Raw genomic sequence first — 17,858 nt, 5'->3', positions numbered from 1 at the left:
TTCATTGAGATTTACACATGGAAGAAGACAATGTGTCAGCAGCAGGTAGGCTGAGGTAATTGACGGGACATTAAAGAAAGTGTAGATATGAGAAAAAATGACATTTTTTTTCTGCATAATGGTGGATTAGCTGTCCTGTGGGCTGCCTTTTGCTGCCTTCACGCTTCCTCTAGACCAGGGGTGTCAAACTCACTTTAGTTCAGACGCCACATTCAACCCAATTTGATCTCAAATGGGCCGGACCAGTAAAATCATAACATAATAACCTATAAATAACCACAACTCCAAATTTTTCCTTTGTTTTAGTGCAAAAAGGTACATTCTGAAAATGTTCACATTTAAGGCACTATCTTTCTACAAAACACTATGAACAACCTGAATTTTTTGAAGAAAAATAAGTTCAGTTTCAACAACATTATGCATCAGTTCATCATTTACACATTACAACTTACAGACCACAGAGTGTCTACAAAGGCACAAAACATTTAGTCATAAGTGTCTGGAACTGAACAATATAGTATTTTACTTTAAAAAAGACAAAAAGACAACAAAACCAAAACAAAATATTACAAAAGTGACACACAACAATAGCAAGAAACAAAAAGACAAACGACAAGAAACAAAAGTCACAAAAAATTTGGCAAAAAAAGTTAAAGCAACAAAAAATGGACAAACATGACAAAAAATGAAAAAAACATGAAACAAAACAAAAAAATGATACACAAAACAATCACAAAATGACAAAAATGAGACAAAAAACACAAGCAAGACAAAAAGTAAACACAACAAAAACGAGAAACAAAACGACAAAAACGTGACACAAACGATTAAAGTCAGACAAAAAAAAGAGACAAAAAACTGCAAAAACAAGATAAAACATTCTAAAAATGAGACACAAAATGACAGAAGAGCAATGACAATCTAGTATTTCACTGATCAAAACAAGTTGTCATGGTCTACAAATTATTTTTATAGTTTTACAAATTGCAGTTAATGTCTTCTCTGTAATTTTTATACTTTACAAAGTTGTCTCACGGGCCAGATTGGACCCTCTGGCGGGCCGGTTTTAGCCTGCGGGCCGCATGTTTGACATCCCTGCTCTAAACATTAAGCCGGTTTGTCATTCTTCATGTGTATGAAAAACTGTTTTTTATTAGATATTGCTCCATGGTAATCTGACAGATGTAACGTCCAATAAGCAGTAAAATCCAGAGGAAAATACACGTCTTAGTAGTTAAAAAAAAAAAAAAGTTTATTTACAATACATTGTAAAGTGACATAGAGAATATATTTACCGTCATGAATGGTCATAAAAAGTTATAGTTCCTGCTCTACTCCCATCAGCATACAGTAATTCATAAACAGCCAAAGAGTAGCCACAAAGTATGATGTGCTCAATTACAGATAGATAAAAACTCTGAGTGGATGATAAAAATGCTTGAAACTCTGAAGCGAGGAGTCAGCAGCATGTGAGAGTCGGTCTAAAAATTGGTGTGTTTTGCAGTTTAGAAGAGAGGCGCTGACTGTCTGGGGTCGTCTGGTAACACACTGATGGAGTCCTCTGCCTTTCCACACAGCATGCACAGCATAGTGTACTCCTGGATGACACAAAACACACGTGTGAGGCTGTGCCAACAACTGACCAAACTTACATTTCCCCCACATTGCTTGGGTAGGTAATACTTACCTGATATTCATCGACAACAGAGAAAGTATATTCGTGCCTGGCGATGACGTGGTCACAGTTTTTACAAACATCTGGAAAGAGAAATGGACATGAATGGATTATTTTTAAACATGCTGTGGACGAATTTCTTACCAGCAAGACAAGATAAACCAAATACAAGGCCTTAAGTACTGTAAGTGGACCCTTTAGATGTGATTGATGAACATCCTGATGTATTATTTTAATTGTCAAATATTCTGCTGATTATTTCCTCGATTACCTGATTACTTTTTGGTCTGTAAAATTTAAGAAAATGTTGAGAATTGTGGTTCAGTGTTTACCAGATGCTGGCCGGTCAGTTAGAGCCATAGCCAGGCACTTAAATGTCCACAATTCCAACATTTGTCATCTGAACAATCATATCACACAGCACAACCTGCCACCTGATACCTTGGGTGGGCTTGTCTGACAACATGATCCTGCCCCCCCATCTCCATCTGCCCATTATCAACTAGAAATGTCACGTCTTGGAATGACAAATACCTGATTACCTATGTTAAAAATAGTGGATACAATTGAATAAATTTGCTGCTTGACTGGCACTTTGGTACCACTGTAACACGCTGTGATGCCACTGGACTGGACTGAACTAGCACTCTTTTCACAGCACTTTAAAACACTGTGTTCAGGCTTGTAGCGATCTGTAATTAATGTATTTTTTACATTTATTTTATGACTGTGGTACTCATGTGAGCCTGCGGGAAACGATTTCTTTTGTTGTGTGTGTACAGTCATGCACAGAGAAATGACAAATAAATCTTGAATACTTTTGAAAGTTTTTTTTTTATTATCCCTGTTATCTGATTTCAGTGCTGGGTTTCTGTTGCAGTTGAAGCACAATAAAAGGCAGACTAACGGTCATATGTGACAATCTCCTCTCCATCATCATCCTCAGTGGTTTTATTACTGATCAGCACGAAGTCCCTCTGATGGCAGCTGGCGCAGCCCACGTAGTTCATCAGGTAAGAGCCGTTCTCCAGACAAGTGTTACCCTGGATAAAAAAAATAGAAAAAAACTACCTTAATAATATCATATTCATCGTTTAATTGCTTGTGGGTAACTTAAATTGTATCTCTTCCCGTTATTCCATGGACTCCTATAGGAGGTGGCTCGTTAACTCGGCTAACTCTACACCGATGCTAGCTATAACCTTAGCAGTTACTAGTTAAACCGTAGAGAAAGTGTAAAAACAAGTTGTGGGCTCTCTCGTTTGCGTCAACTTACCCGGTCTGGGTACTCTTTCTGCACACAACCGTTGCACATTTTCACTTAAAACTATTTACAATTCTTTAAAAAGTCAGTTGTAACGTAACAGACTGTAAACGGCTAACAGATAGCTAATTATTTCGTAGCAGAAACGCCCACTTCCGCATTAAACGGTAGCCCGTGTGGCTCATTAGAGTTGTAGAACATTGTCAAAGGCGGCCATCTTTGTTCACCACTCAAACCGCCCTAGCCGCTTGTTTTATAAATCTACGAAAACTGCGCAGCCGAACTTCCAGCTTCCTCTTTAGTGAGCGATTGGCCGCTGAAGACTAGCGTAATTTACGTAGACAAACATGGCGGGGTAGCAACATAGACGTCCCGTTGCCATGTGAAATTTGTGCGGTAATTATGCTCTGTTTTACATTTTTAGCTAATATTTTATTTTGTATTGTCTGTGTGAAACTTATCTAAACTAACTTTACATGTGTGAGTCGTAATGCAGACAGCGACAGTGAAAAACCGTTTAGTCAATCCTGTTAACCATTCAGTGAGCGTTGCTTAGTGCTGAGTTGAAAAGCACGTTGTGTTGCTTTTTGTAAGTTAAGTTTCTGTGATTGCAGTGGTTTGTTAGTTATTAGTTTTCTCCCATCATTCATTTAGTGTCGGTGGGACAGAGTCAATCATGTTACTGCGTTGCATCTGTGATGTTGAGACGCAGTGATAGTGTCTTCACATGAGCTTCAACAGAAATTAAGTGGAGTTCTATTTATGGTTTTTGAAGATGTTTTATCTGTCAGTGGTTGGGAAGCCCACCTATTTATTCTCAAATCATCACAGGCCTTCTGCAAGACTATCTCGATTTACTTAGAGCCTTTTCTTGAAATCACAAAATATGGATATTTTAAAATGGTATCTGTGAAATGTTAGATTGATCTATCAAACGCTTAATTGCCATTTCACCCACTTTCAGCATTTTTTTCTCACATTGAAATCTTAGACAATGCTTGAAGCACTATATATCTCAGTCACAGTCACAGTAACACAAACCAAACATAAAGAATACTTTATATCATGAAATAATGGTCACAAAAATCAAAAGAGTTATTTTTGTGAACAACATCATCTCAGTCATAGCAAAACCACACAATGTGTACGGACTGTCAAATTATACTCTGTCAAAAGGTCAAACTTTGTCTACTTGTAACTGCTTTTGCAACCTCATCAAGATTAAATGTAAATATTTCACAGCAAGAATAACTGGTGTTGAAGTCCATGCTAAAATGTTAAAGGTGACACACTGCTAAGTGTATGGCCTGTTCCAAACGTGATTCAGAATACCTGCATAGATTACACTAGATTGTAGCAGAGTAACTGGCAGCCTTATCGTCATATCAAATCATCATATGTGAATATGTAAGTTGGTAAATTGAAGTTACATCTAAGGACAAACTGTACAGCTTTATTCATGGAAGCACCATATTTTGCATAAAAGGCTTTCCATACAAAATCAGGTGTTTACCTGGGCTCTGTTATGATTCTGTCCATGTTCTGCTTGTTGACATCTGTCAGGAATAGACGCCTTTGTTCTTGAGATCTTCTGTATGACAAGTTTAAGAGTGCAGAAATTTTACATTTCCTGAATTGTTTGGCCAGCATCAGTGTTTGTTTTAACGTGAATGTACAGAATCTAAGCAAAGGGTGGCTGCTTTGAGGAATCTAAAATATAAAACATATTTAGAGTTATTTCACAGTTGTTTGCTACATAATTCCATATATCTTATTTCCTAGTTTTGATGTCCTCGGTATGTATCTACAATGTAGAAAGTAGTAGAAATAAAGAAAAAATATTGAATGAGAAGGTGTGTCCAAACTTTTGACTGGTATTGTATATGTTAAAGGGGTCTGAGACCCATTCACAACCTGAGGCATGTGAGTCTTTGGTTATTGATGGGCCATTAGACATTGTATTGAGGGTAGCAGAATATATGTGGGACTCCCTGCCAGTCAGATAGACCTGAGGAAGCCTCTTGGATGAGAAGTGAAATATCTTCAAAAACCAAAAAGAGTCCACATGCCTTCTACTGAAGCACGTAGGTTTCATCATGATGACTGAGAATCTACACAAACTCTTCTCTGTTGTTGTCTTAACTCTGCAGAAATGGCAACCCGTGAAACCCTCCATGAGAATGTGGGAAACAAGGAGAAGTGTCCAAAACCCTCCAAGAAGTGCAAACAGACATACTGTCTTTTGTGTCGCAAGTATCATCTCAAGAGTGTAAGTGTTTCTAATTTTACAGAGATATTTGAATTTGCAGTAGTTGTGAATATTTTTGGATTTTTACCATGCATTTATTAAAAGGGATTTATAATTTTGCTACATATCTCTTTATTACAGGAAGCGCATGAGCATATGCATGGCATGCTGCATCACAGAGAGCTGGAGAGAGTGTTAGGCAAGTAAGTAACATTTGTCAAACGTAAAAATGTGTACCAACTCTCGTTGAATGAAATCATTTTTAATGACTGATACGTAACAGACAAATATATTTCTCTGTAAATAAAAACATATTTTATGCACTTGATAGGCCTGAAGCATAGTATGATCTGAGCTGGATATCAACTGCCACCCGAAATGTGATCCTACCAAAGTCATCACACATATTATAATGTCAAGCCTAGAATTTAGGGAATCAAATCTTTGTTTATATTTTAATTGAGTTTTGACTCTATTTTAAGTACTATTTTAAGTACTCTATTTAGTACTTTTGCATTTGGTTTCACATATTAGAAGTTTAATTCATCAAAGAGGAATTTGCAGGAGTACCTGTGTCTCTTCCTTAAAGTAAGTTTTTGGAAAAATATTGCTTTGTACATAATTTTGTTGTTGTATTGGTACAAGTGTCCAAAAATTGCCCGCCATTCTGAGATAACATCATCCTAACATGCATTGACCGAGTACAGTCATGGGTACCATTTTTTGTTTTGATGAAAAAATCAGTTACTAGGCAAACCTGACTCATTAACCCCCACAGTGAGAGGATCTGCTTTGGGGGCATTTTTTTTGCATAGTTTGGCTCAACTTATCCACTTAGGGGTTAGGGTCACATCAAATCAATACAAAGTTATTCTGGGTGATCACCTTAATCCTATGATGACACATTTCTATCCTGAATGGATGTGAACGGAACGTCTTTAGGTAATGATGCTCCACCCTGCCAGTAGATATTAGAGAATCGAAGCTGTTCTGGCACCACGTTGTGGCCTAAAACCTAACGAAGTGGCTTTATTTAGTTTTTTCCTTTACTTTGTCATTCATCTGTTGCTAGTTATTACCACTGTAGTCTATGATGTCTAACAAAATGTTTTTTGTGTGCTTTTGCTAACAGGGATATCGATCATCATTGCCAGGCATGTAGTACACGCTGCATGGGTTTAAATGGGTACGCTAAGCACATCTCAACTGCTCAGCACAAAGCCCAGTTGACAATGTTGGTGTCCAAAAATATAAAGCCTGTCAGTCTGTTAAAGACTCTGGATCACGACGCCATCAACAGAATCCAGGAGAGAAACAAAACACTAAGGAATCAGGAGTAAGATTTTCACCTGTTTATCTGTTATGGAGTCAAAATGAAACCATTAGAGTGTGCTTTCTGTTCTCGCCATCTTATAATACTCTGTTGTCATGAAATACTGTGTTTGTATGACTCTATTTCCATCACAGAAAGAAAGCAAGAAAAAAGAAAAAGAAAAAAGAGAAGCAGACAGAGGGTCAGAAGCAGGCAGAAACGCAACAGAAAAAAAGCGTTGCACCATCCAAAAAAGTGAAGCTGAAAAAATCCCAGCAGGTGAAGTTGAGGATCTGGAGACGGGTGCAGGAACCTCAACAGGAAGGAAGCAATTTTGCTGTTTTCCAAAACAAGGAGAACAGTCTGCGAAGATCTCTCCACTGTGCAGACTCAACTCTGCAGAATCAAAGCAGGAGATTCGTTTACTGGCCAGAACCGCCAGCAGGTGGAACTTGGCATCACCCTCACGTTCAAGGTCAGTTCACCCAATCATCTCAACACCTGAGCTATGACAGCAACTTCTCTGTCAGCAGGCAGTTCAGCAGAGCCTCAGTTGGTAGCTCCCAAACAGACGGACATCTTACAAAACCACACGAGTCTCAGTGGGATGTCACTGAAATGACAGAACCAATGTCTGCCGTCAGCAAGTCCAGCTATCACAATCCTGCTACGTATGGAGACTTCACCAGTGATTGCCTCCCTCAGAGTGGAGCCATCATCTTTGATCATGGTGAGGGTGAGAGTTCAGGATCTTCTCAGCCACGACAAGAAGGTTCAGCTCAACCTGCTTCAGCCAAAAAATCTGACAACGCAGCTCCGATAGAGGATGTAGACGTCGGTGCCATGCTGAAGCACATCAGAAGAGTGCTCGGTGTGAGGGAGCCATGTAGAGCAGACCGAGAAGCCAGGAGGCAGAACGCCACACAGCAAGCTGGGACTGAGGTGGAGCAGCGAGCAGGCGTTTCCCTCAGGAACCATGCCACTTCTGCTCCATCTAGAACTGTGCCATCTCCTCAGGTCAACACCCCTGCTTCTGCTGCCTCTGCTGCTGTTTGTTCTTCCACTGTACCAAAGCCAAATCCGGGAGCACTCAGTAAGACACAAGAAGCACCTCAGTATTGTGAGATGAGCTCTGTAGCAGCGAATGGACAATCAGGCAGCAGGGAAGGAGAGTCTCAGGTGGCTGCCGACAGCTGGGCTTCTCTCAAACAACCTACAGTCGAAGCTACATCCTTTGAGCCCAAATGTAACAACACCACTAAGGTCCGAATTGCCCACAAAGCGGCCGAAAATCAGGGGGTCAGAGAGGCCAGACTGAAACCAACCCTGAACAAGTTGCTCAGCTTATCAGGAGCCAGAAGTAAGTTGAGCTGGAGCCAGATCTGTGACAACATGAAGAAGAAGCAGCTAAAAGGGCTGCCCAGGTGAGGACGCCACCATCACATCAGGTGTTTCCTTTTAGTTGTTATTTACAGTTGCAAATTACTTTTGTGTCTGCTGTATGTTTCCAGGTTTGGAATCGAGTTTGTAAACCGCCCAACTATCCAAGAAAGCTCCACACAACCGAAGGACATTGACCTGCCTCTGTCCGAAGGTTTCCATTGGGAGTCGATTCCAGGCAGTCCTTCACTTCTACGCATGACTTTACCACCTCCACCACCACAACAGACAACGGCAGCCGACTGTCGCACAGAGACACCGCCAGATACTCAGACGCAGAAAACTTTGGAGCAACCAGATGCAGCTCAGACAAGCTGCAGGAGTCAAATGGTAGCAGGATTCTCTGTGAAGGTGGAACCACATTTGAAGAATGACAATGGAGATTCGACCGACAACAGTGTTACGAGCAAGAGGAAAGACAAAATGCTGACAGTGAGTCGTACTATATACTACGGAACATGGCTGAAACATCCAGCTTACCGATGCATTTTATTGGTGGTTTTTAATTATCATATATTCTTGCAGGATGATGGCATTTCTGACCTGGAGCCAAGAAGAAAAAAGAAGACAATGAACTCCAACAAGGGTAATTTATATTTTTCTGATGCTTTATTATTGTGCTTTTGTGTGTTATATAGCTGCTTTTGTGTGCTTGTAAAAGGGCTAAAAGGGGTCATCTCCCACAGAAAGCTCCTGAACATGAAAGCATGCAAATGTGTTTTAGTAGATGCTAAAAATATAATTATAAACCTGTAAATGTGCATAATGTGGGCTCTTTCAGAACGACAGCAGTAAAAGTGTAACACCTGCACACTGACCACAACCAAGAAATAATTATTTGTGCATATCTCCGCTGCATTAGTTTGGCTGCATTTTCCGACAATGTGATTGTAGTAGCCTTTTTAAAGTCTATTTCATTATGAAATAAAACCTTAAGTTTGAAGAATATTTCACTTTCAGACCACAGTTCAATGGACCAGCTCTTGGTGGTTTCGCTGAGGGAGGAGGAGTTGAGCCACTCGTTGCAAGATTTGGACCAGTCTCTGTTCCAGGCCCGCAATGCCCTGCAAGCTGCCTACGCAGAAGTCCAAAGACTGATGTTACTAAGACAGCAGGTGACACCACTAACGAAGAAAATAATAAATGTTTATCTTTTCCTCGGGTGTCCATTCATAGATTCATGGTAAATGTTTTTTCTGTTGCTTCAGTTCACTGCGGAGGTCAATGGTCTGAGAGCCAAGCGCATTGAGATCCTGCAGGAAATGCAAGGTACAGTAGATCTATACAAACAGGAAAACTTGTGCTTAAAGTGGTTTGGTAGGTGACAAATGTTTTTTTTCCCCAATCTTTTCCAGAAGGGTACACTGGAGCATCTAATCTGGCAGAGAAACCCTCCACCTCTTCAGCACTGGTTGCTACTACTGTGCAGCCACCTTCTCTTTCTACCTCTGGTGCCTTCCCCACCTCCTCAAGCCAACAAACACCTGCTACAACCTCAGCATCGTCTACCCCTCAACCTCAGCCAACTCCCCCCACTCTGTCAGCAAAGCAAGAAATCTGCCAGCTGCCCACAGCTGGACAGACCAGCTATTTTGCCAACACAGTGTCCTGTAACACTGATGCCCCTCAGGTCTCTATGAAGCAACCTGTGCCTTTATTTCCCCCTAATCTCCTCCCCTCTCTGCTGCTCCAACCACCACACCTAACCACTCCTGCAACCACTGCTGCTTCTGCTAAGCAACCCACAGCAGAGAGCTCCGCATCAGTGAATCCGCCTCCTCCTGAATCATCTGCCAGGCAGCAGGAGCAAGAGAAACAGAAGGGGATGAAGGACTGTGTGAAGACAGCAGCAGATCCAGCAGAAAGTGTTTGTGATGAAGTGGCAGCAGGAAATCACAGCAAAGGACAAGTTAAATTAAGAGAGCCAGCAACTGACAAGTCTGTCCGCGAAAGACATGAAAGTGCTGCTGTAGCAAATGATGAAGGGAATCAAAGCGATGATTCTGTGGAAGTGATTGACTCCTCCAACTCAGTGGTCATATACATTGAGTCTGACCATGAGGAATCACCAGAGACAGATTCTAATGTTCCAGTGCAGCCAGAGCGTCCACAGAGCACTGAAAGCACACGGACTCTTCAGCAAATTGACACTGACAGGTGAGGTTCATCCTAGGGATCATTTCATAGACGGTCTTGAACTTTACAGGGTCACTTTATTGCAAACTGAAGTGAACACAAAAGAAATGTGACCAGCTTTTCTCTATTGACCCCACAGAAAGATTCAGCCTTTTTCTATGACAGCAAACGAAGCAACGAGTCCTGCAGGTGAGTATTGTCCTGTTTGTGTTAAATGTTGCATACAAAAATAAGATGTTGAAATCAGCTTAATTGCTGTTATTTCAGAGCCTGCTGAGGATCAGGAACCATCCGAGGGAGCATTTGAAGGTCACACCGGCCCCGTTCTCGGCTTGCAAGTTCACGATGGCTTATTGTACACATGCTCAGGGGATAACACAGCGCGGGCCTACAGTCTGGTGGTATGTTGCTGGCAATTGAAAAAGAACACACGCTTTTGTCAAACTCGTTTACCCTCCTTTACACAAAGCACTTGAGGTTCAACTCATGTAAACATTTTAGGAAAATATGTGTCTTTATAAACCACTCTAGGATAGTGTCTCTCTTATCTTTGATATATTTATATGTGTATATTTTAACTAAAGCTTGGGTAGGCAGAAATGTCCTCTGATCAGACAAGCATGGACAGATGCTTCATGTGAGCACGAAGCACAAGCTTGATCGTAAACATCTTAGCCATAGCCGCTGTTGGAAGCCCTTTTAGTCACATCCTAAAAGGGCTTCCAAAGCTTCCTTTCATATAAGTTTCCTCTTCATGTACACACATGTCCTTTCATCTGACCCTAGTACAGGCTGGATATGGTAGCTGGCATCATGTAAATGCATGGCCATTGAAAATGATAAGCTTTATTGTTTCTTTCTGTCATCTGTATTCTCAGAACAGAGAATGCCAAGCAGTGTTCGAGGGTCACACCAATAAAATCAACTGTCTGCTGGTGTCGTCCCTCCCGAACATGCCGACACGCCTCTACACCGGTTCCAGCGACCAAACTGTGCGCTGTTACAACACAAAGGTACAAGACTCACTGTGAAAGAGAAAGCCTCATCTGTATGTAGTTGTTGAAATGCTAACATGTTGACTTTTTTCTGCTCCTGTAGTCTAAGAAGTGTCTGGAGCAGATCTCCCTACCAGACAGAGTGTTGTGTTTGCACATAGCCTGGCATATTCTGTATGTTGGGCTCGCCAGTGGATCAGTCGCTAGCTTCGATTTAAAGGTGAGTCAACCAGTTTCATGCACGTGCGCAGACATTTGGCCAAAGAAAAATTTTGCAGCGGTTGTCTGTCTCATCAATCATTGTTGACACCATATCAAGAGCAGTGAGGAATTTGAGATCCTCAGCTTTTGTATGTGGTTTCTTGCACTTGGCCATTCTGTATGTGACCTAATAAAATAATAATGATGATGATAAAACTGTAAACCCATCCATCCCTGTTTATGAAGTGTATTCAGATAAAACACAAGTGGTTCTATATAACAGCCCTGTATTACATGGTATCCTCGGCAAGGTTTGATATTTTTTCAGTATTCGGTTTCTGAAAAGTTTTTGCAGATCCACTGACGTAACTCAGAATAAGACGGTTCAGTTCAACTGCATCAACTACAGTTCTCATTAAATCAACGCCTCTAAAACTTTAAATGAAGATTTATGGCGATCTTGCAAGCCTGTTTTTATATTAAAACGTGAATATGCAAGTCTGTGTTATTATATCTGATTCCACTTTGTTGTTTTCTCTGTAAAGATAACCGGAGTAGATGAGCCGATCTTTTAGATGATCTTTTAGAAGGTCTGCAAAATTGCATCATTTCTCACCACCAGGAACTGTAAGGACAGAAAGAATCATTGGATTTTTAATTTTCAGATGGTCCTTGAATTACTTACCTGAGACATGCCGTTCCAACAAAAACTTAACCAATTCTAATCTTAAAATTTTGGTAGTTCATCAAAATCACTTCACTGTAAATGTCTCAAAAAAAAAAATGACCAAAAATAAACCCTTTGCAAAAACTAAAAATGTTGCAGTCTTCACTGCAACTGAGAAGCCAACAGTAATTTGGCTACAACCAGCAGTCACGTGGCAAAAATTCAGGGATTTTTTAGCAGAAATGGGCTGAACGGCAGGCTGTGTTTACACAGAGCAGTGAGGAGGCAAGCATCAAAACACATCCAGTACTGGTAACACCTGTGTGCACTTAAATAAAAGATAATAAGTAATCAAAGAGAATCAACTTTTTTTGAATGTTTTGTTATTTTGTTCTGCTAATTTTCTTGATTTTTCTCCAACCATGTCCTACTGTGTGTTGTTTAGACCCTGAAGCAGCTGGATGTGTTCGAGTGCCACGGCCCACGAGGGGTGAGTTGTCTGGGTACAGCTCAGGAGGGCGCCCGCCGGCTTCTGCTGGTCGGATCGTATGACAGCACCATCAGCGTACGAGATGCTAAGAGTGGCCTGCTGCTGCGCTCGCTGGAGGGTCACAGCAAGACTGTACTCTGCCTGAAGGTGAGCAAATGATGCTGTTTCAGTTCACTTGGACCTGTTTTGTTTTAGTCCATATTGCGAAACTAGGTGATTTTGCCTGTTGTCAGGTAAAAAGTTAAAAAAGTTACATTTGGAACAATACTGGCACCCACATCTGAAATAGTTTTTTACTTTGGATGATGTTCTGATCCAGCTTTGCACTTGTCATACAGAGCTTTGTGGTGCTGATTTAAAAAGGTCAGACAAATTGATCATGTTGCCTTTTGTGGTGGCAACAATTGCCAGACTTTGCAGACGGAGTACCCGTTTATGCTGCATTTTTTTTTTTTTTTTAAACAACCAAAGCTTCTGTTGTGACTCAGTCTGCCTGTTAAGGGCCAATGATGATCAGGCAGCTTTGTCAAACATGTAGTCAAAAATCAGTTCTGGAGCAAAAGTTGGAATCTTCAGAAAGTTCTCAAGAAAGAGTCTTCAAGCAGTCTTCAGAGTCTGATGCGAATAATATTTATTTCATACAGAGGCTGTAAGAACAAACATGAGCAAAATCTCCAGATTTTAACTGACTACACAAAGTGTTTCATCGTCTTATATACTCATACAAACTTCTTCTAAACACTCCTCTTCCGTTCTGGAAAGCCACAACCCATCGTCTTAAGACCTGATCAGAGTGTATATAAAGTAATCGTATCAAAGGTTAGACCACCTCCTCTTTTTTATTTCTGCTAGGTTGGCATTATTAACCGACAACTGTTGTCGCTTTCCACAGAATTATTCAGTGTAATCATAACTTCAGCTGAGATGTTAGGTCCTCCAATCTTATCATTGTTTGCTCTTAAATTTGATTCACACATCCTATTCAGTCTTGAAATGCCACAGCATTACCCCCTGTGTGACTGGCAAGTCACATAAACAAACACATTGAACAAATCAGATAGCCATTCTAAGTTCCCTTAAATATTTAAAAAAAATATATATATGTATATATATATATATATATATATATATATATATATATATATTTTTTTTTTATTTTTTTTTATTTTTTTAATTTTTTTATTTTTAATTTTTTTTTTTTTTTTTTTTTTTTAAAAACTCAGTGTAATAAAGAAGCCCTAAATCGCAATAAATTATGTTCTATCAGAGAGACTTTTCTTGAAGATTAGCTATGGAATATAAGAACTGTGACAGTTTTCTGTGCGTCTCCACAAAAAAGTTGTAGCATGATGTGTTTAAGTGAATTTGATAGGGCTGCACAGTGGCTCAGTGGTTTGCACTTTCACCTTGCAGCTAGAAGTTCACGTCCCAGCCTTCCTGGGATCTTGCTGCATGGAGTTTGCATGTTCTCGAATGCATGGGTTTTCTCCAGGTTCTCCAGCTTCCTCCCACAGTCCAAAACATGCTGAGGTTAATTGAGGTTAATTCTAAAACTGTCCATAGGTGTGAATGTGAGTGGGACTGTTAGTCTGTATATGTAGCCCTGTGACAGACTGGTGACCTGTCCAGGGTGTCCCCTGCCTTCACCCTCAGTCAGCTGGGATAGACTCCAGCCCCTCTGTGACACTAATGAAGATTAAGCAGTGTATGGATAATGGATGGATGAAATGATATCTATTGTGGCCCTCAGTTGCACGTCAAGGAATGTGATTCTGCACCACATGGCTATGCTATTTACACAATTTGTATGTTAGATTTGACACGTGAAACAGATTCTGAGATGTCAGCAATGTGACTAAGCATGTTCATAAAATCTTAATTTTGTAATGGTTTGTTGTTTTTAAATTTTTGAAAGAAATAATGGCTGTAATTTGACTAATATTTGGTTTGATACAGGCCATTTTTTTAAATAGTAGAATGTGAAGAAATGATTTCTTGGATGTCATGTGTACTTAATTTTGCTTCCTTTGCTGTTTCCAGGTGGTGAATGACCTGGTGTTCAGCGGCTCCAGTGACACATCTGTCCACGCCCACAACATCCATGTAAGAGTTCTAGATCAGCAGTATGAATACGTAGAACTGACCTATGAAAATATGGTAGTTATGGTTTATTTACTGCATGCAGATTTGTTTTCTGGGTTTGTGTTTTGTTTCTATTTCATACTTTCAGTGATACTGTTGTCTTCCTTTACTGTTTGTAGACGGGCGACTTGATTCGCATCTACAAGGGTCACGGTCATGCCGTCACAGCGATTGTTATCCTGGGGAAAGTGATGGTAACAGCCTGTCTGGATGAACTGGTTCGAGTCTATGAGCTGCAGGTATTTCTGACTCCATTATAGACTGTTGTTTGTTTCCCATATTGAACAGAAACCGTCAACAAAATGATTTCAGAATGGATGACAAGTGTTCCCATGTTTTCTGTGTTTTTGCTTTAAAGGAACAATTCAACTGTCTTTTCTTCCTAAACATTCAATGAAAACATAGAATTTTTTCAGCTTAAGGTTTTTAATTCATTAAAATAAATACTGTATGTGTGTAAATCTCATATAAATAAGCATGTTGTCTTTACTGCTAGTCTTCAATTATTAGAGTTCTTGTGCTGTTCAGTTCTAGTATCAGAGGTCAGTTTCTCTCCTCTTAGTTCTAGTAATCATTGAAGAAACGTTTTATTGTCCTAATCTGCACATACTTTAAGGTTTTGGAACTAAACGCTGCTATAAAAATCTGTCATCTTTTAAGGGCTTTTTTTGAATGTGAAGTCTATATTTGTTTCTTTGTAGTCCCATGACCGGCTGCAGGTCTACGGGGGTCACAGTGGCATGGTGATGTGTATGGCTGTACATAAGAGCGTGGTGAGTGGAATAAAACTTGTCTAGGTGTATTTTTTTTTATCTAAACCTGCATGGTGAAGGTTCCTACAGGAAAATATGGATGGATATTGTTATGGTCAATATATAATTGAGGGACTTTTGAAGTCCATGAGATACATCTTGCATACATTTTTATTAAAAATAAAAAAAATATATTTTTTATGTTCATTATGATCATGTCTTTACAAATTCCATAATTATTTATAATGGAAACAATCACTTGGACTGGATATCACTAAAACTAAATAACCGTCCAAATTTAATAACCACCTTCTAATTAGCTAAACAATAATACAATGAGCTTATTCAAAAGTTGTTTTGATTGTGTTCTTTTTATTAAGTTGAGATAATCATGACAGATATTTCTTTTTTGGTAATATATCAAATTTTGTTTGGAAAATAACAAATTGTATCTGTGTCCCAGAAATCACTTTCCACTAAGTTACCTGTTACAAAAACACCTCTGAAGGAAGTGTGTTAATTCCAGATCACATGACCTGCTCCACATGATGTCATTTCCTCCTGAAGAAAAGACTGGCAAGACTCCAAGGCTTTCTGAGTTATTTAATATAAAGTAGTGTGTGAATCAAGTTTGGATTTATGGCATGTCTACAGGTTTACTACAATATCTTTAGAAATAACTTTCAATTTCAGTTTTACTCAATTGTATATCTAATATTTTAGAAGATTCTTTCTGTAAAAATGTCATGTGGTGTTTGGTTATAGGCGGCCATGTTGATTTTAGGCCTGAAAACAGCAAAAATGTCAACTATGATACAAAAAGTCCCGCAATTATATATTGACGCATTAAATTTACGTACGTACTGTTGCTTGTCCCACACAGATCTACACAGGTTGTTACGATGGCAGCGTTCAAGCTGTAAAGCTCAACTTGATGCAAAACTACCGCTGCTGGGTAAGAAGCTGATGTTATTATCCAGAAAATGAATCCTAGAGGAACATTAAGACGGCGTCTTTGTTCTAACCCACTGATTCTTGAAGATATTCGATAGTTGTAACACTTTGTTTTTTGTTTTTACTTTTTGCAGTGGCAGAATTGTTCTCTGATCTTCGGCATGTCGGACCATCTTGTTCAGCACCTAGTTAGAGATCACAGCAACCCGAACATGCAGATGCTCAAATGTCGCTGGAGAGGCTGCGACTCTTTTTTTGCCACACGGCAATCAGTTAAAGAGGTGATGAATGGACGATACTATAAGCTCAGGTCATGTGTTCTCCAGTCAGTGTTGTGTTTTATTTTAGTTTGTGCTTCATTTGGGAAGCTCTGAACATTTCAGTGAAAAACGCTTCTTCTAAGTTTCTCTTGTTTGTGTTTCTCCTGCAGGAGCTGCCTGAACACATGCAGGGCCACGTGGAGAACGACAGCAAGGTGCAGCCTTGAAGAGAAGTGGAGGTAACGCCATGCAGCAGCCGAGGATGGAGATTCATCCATCGTGAAGCACAAGCTCATGTCCTTGTTTATTAGTTGTTTCATGTGTGGTTGTATAGACACACAAGCTCTACTAATGTTCAAGAGCAGATTCAGAGTGTGGCTGATCACATCCTTGTGGTCTTATGCAAACTACATGAGCTCTTGTTCTCTGAACTGTGACTCAGACAGAAAAGTCAATCTACTGTTTGTCAGGTGTTTTTCAGCTTTTGTTCTTGATCAGTTCTCTGCAGCCATCTGTTTTGAGTAATTATTTGATGAGTACAATGATTTCAGTGTATTTCCTGCACTGAAGAATTTCTGGCGTCCTTGAGAGAAGTTCCAGCCGGAACCAAAGTAAAATCACCAGAGCCAAAATGATAAGAATTAAAAGTATCCATGATTTGTCATTTGGGCTTTCATTTACTCAAGCATAATAGACATTTTTGTTTATCAAACCGTCGGAAATAACAGGAAAAATGCATAGATTCCTGTCAAATATGCTAACGCAGACTCAAATCCTGAGTTTATTTCTTTATTTTTTTGCATTCATTGGTCGACACTTTTTTTTATCACTGTGAATCCGTCACACAAGGCTTCTGACAGCACGTCATGAGTGTCATTAGTTCTGATGTGAAGCTAATTATAAAGAACATTTCAGCAAAGATGGCATAAACACGTCGGAGCAGCTTGTGTGAAGCAGCTGATAGTGTGAACTAATACAGTACAAGTTGCAGATATTTCTCTTAAATGCATACAGTCATCAAATGTCCATGTTTGTCTTAGTAAATTCTCCATCTGTACAGTTTAGTTACTTTGTGCCTACATTACCCACATTACAACACAACCACCAACAGTTCAGTCACTGATTCTTGTCTATTTTGTAGAATCCTCAAGTTCCCTACTGAATATATTCCAGATTTCATGTTTTTCATCACACACTGACCTGTTTTTTTTTCTTCTTCTCTCTACATTATGGAGATAATAAACTGTACTTACCTCCAGACTCAGACTGTTGATCCCTCTTACACCAGACACATTTAAAAGTAATTCCTCTTATGGTGGCAT

The 17,858-nt window shown here is 39.7% G+C and overlaps 2 protein-coding genes across 4 annotated transcripts; one reads left to right on the top strand and one right to left on the bottom strand.

Moving 5' to 3' along the window:
• Positions 1–1,238: 1,238 nt before the first annotated feature.
• On the bottom strand, positions 1,239–3,109 carry churc1 (churchill domain containing 1). The gene is made up of 4 exons (XM_023279181.3): positions 2,952–3,109; positions 2,583–2,718; positions 1,688–1,758; positions 1,239–1,598 (listed from the first exon to the last, which is right to left on the bottom strand). Exons 1-4 carry the CDS (start codon positions 2,988–2,990, stop codon positions 1,506–1,508), a joined length of 339 nt encoding a protein of 112 aa, XP_023134949.1. The 5' UTR covers positions 2,991–3,109; the 3' UTR covers positions 1,239–1,505.
• A 98-nt stretch (positions 3,110–3,207) lies between these two features.
• Positions 3,208–17,796, top strand: znf106b (zinc finger protein 106b). Of its 3 annotated transcripts, XM_023279177.3 has the most exons (21): positions 3,208–3,335; positions 5,090–5,208; positions 5,329–5,390; positions 6,320–6,523; positions 6,655–7,923; positions 8,011–8,371; positions 8,465–8,525; positions 8,900–9,054; positions 9,148–9,208; positions 9,295–10,096; positions 10,215–10,264; positions 10,343–10,476; positions 10,954–11,088; positions 11,174–11,290; positions 12,384–12,575; positions 14,469–14,531; positions 14,690–14,809; positions 15,272–15,343; positions 16,206–16,277; positions 16,411–16,557; positions 16,707–17,796. In XM_023279177.3, the coding sequence occupies exons 2-21, from the start codon at positions 5,092–5,094 to the stop codon at positions 16,761–16,763; spliced, it is 4,251 nt and encodes a 1,416-aa protein (XP_023134945.2). In that variant the 5' UTR covers positions 3,208–3,335; positions 5,090–5,091; the 3' UTR covers positions 16,764–17,796. The 3 variants fall into 3 exon arrangements, 2 of the variants coding, with proteins under 2 accessions (XP_023134945.2, XP_035808208.2); XR_008603499.1 differs by lacking the exon at positions 16,707–17,796 and having other exon boundaries at positions 15,849–16,277; positions 16,411–16,488; XM_035952315.2 differs by lacking the exon at positions 3,208–3,335 and having other exon boundaries at positions 5,125–5,208; positions 5,329–5,386.
• Positions 17,797–17,858: the final 62 nt, after the last annotated feature.

The sequence above is a fragment of the Amphiprion ocellaris genome, chromosome 12 (genome assembly GCF_022539595.1).
Source record: "Amphiprion ocellaris isolate individual 3 ecotype Okinawa chromosome 12, ASM2253959v1, whole genome shotgun sequence".
Taxonomy (NCBI): Eukaryota; Metazoa; Chordata; class Actinopteri; family Pomacentridae; genus Amphiprion; species Amphiprion ocellaris.
Note: the sequence above shows the minus strand (reverse complement) of the source record. Positions and strands in the feature narration are given on the sequence as shown.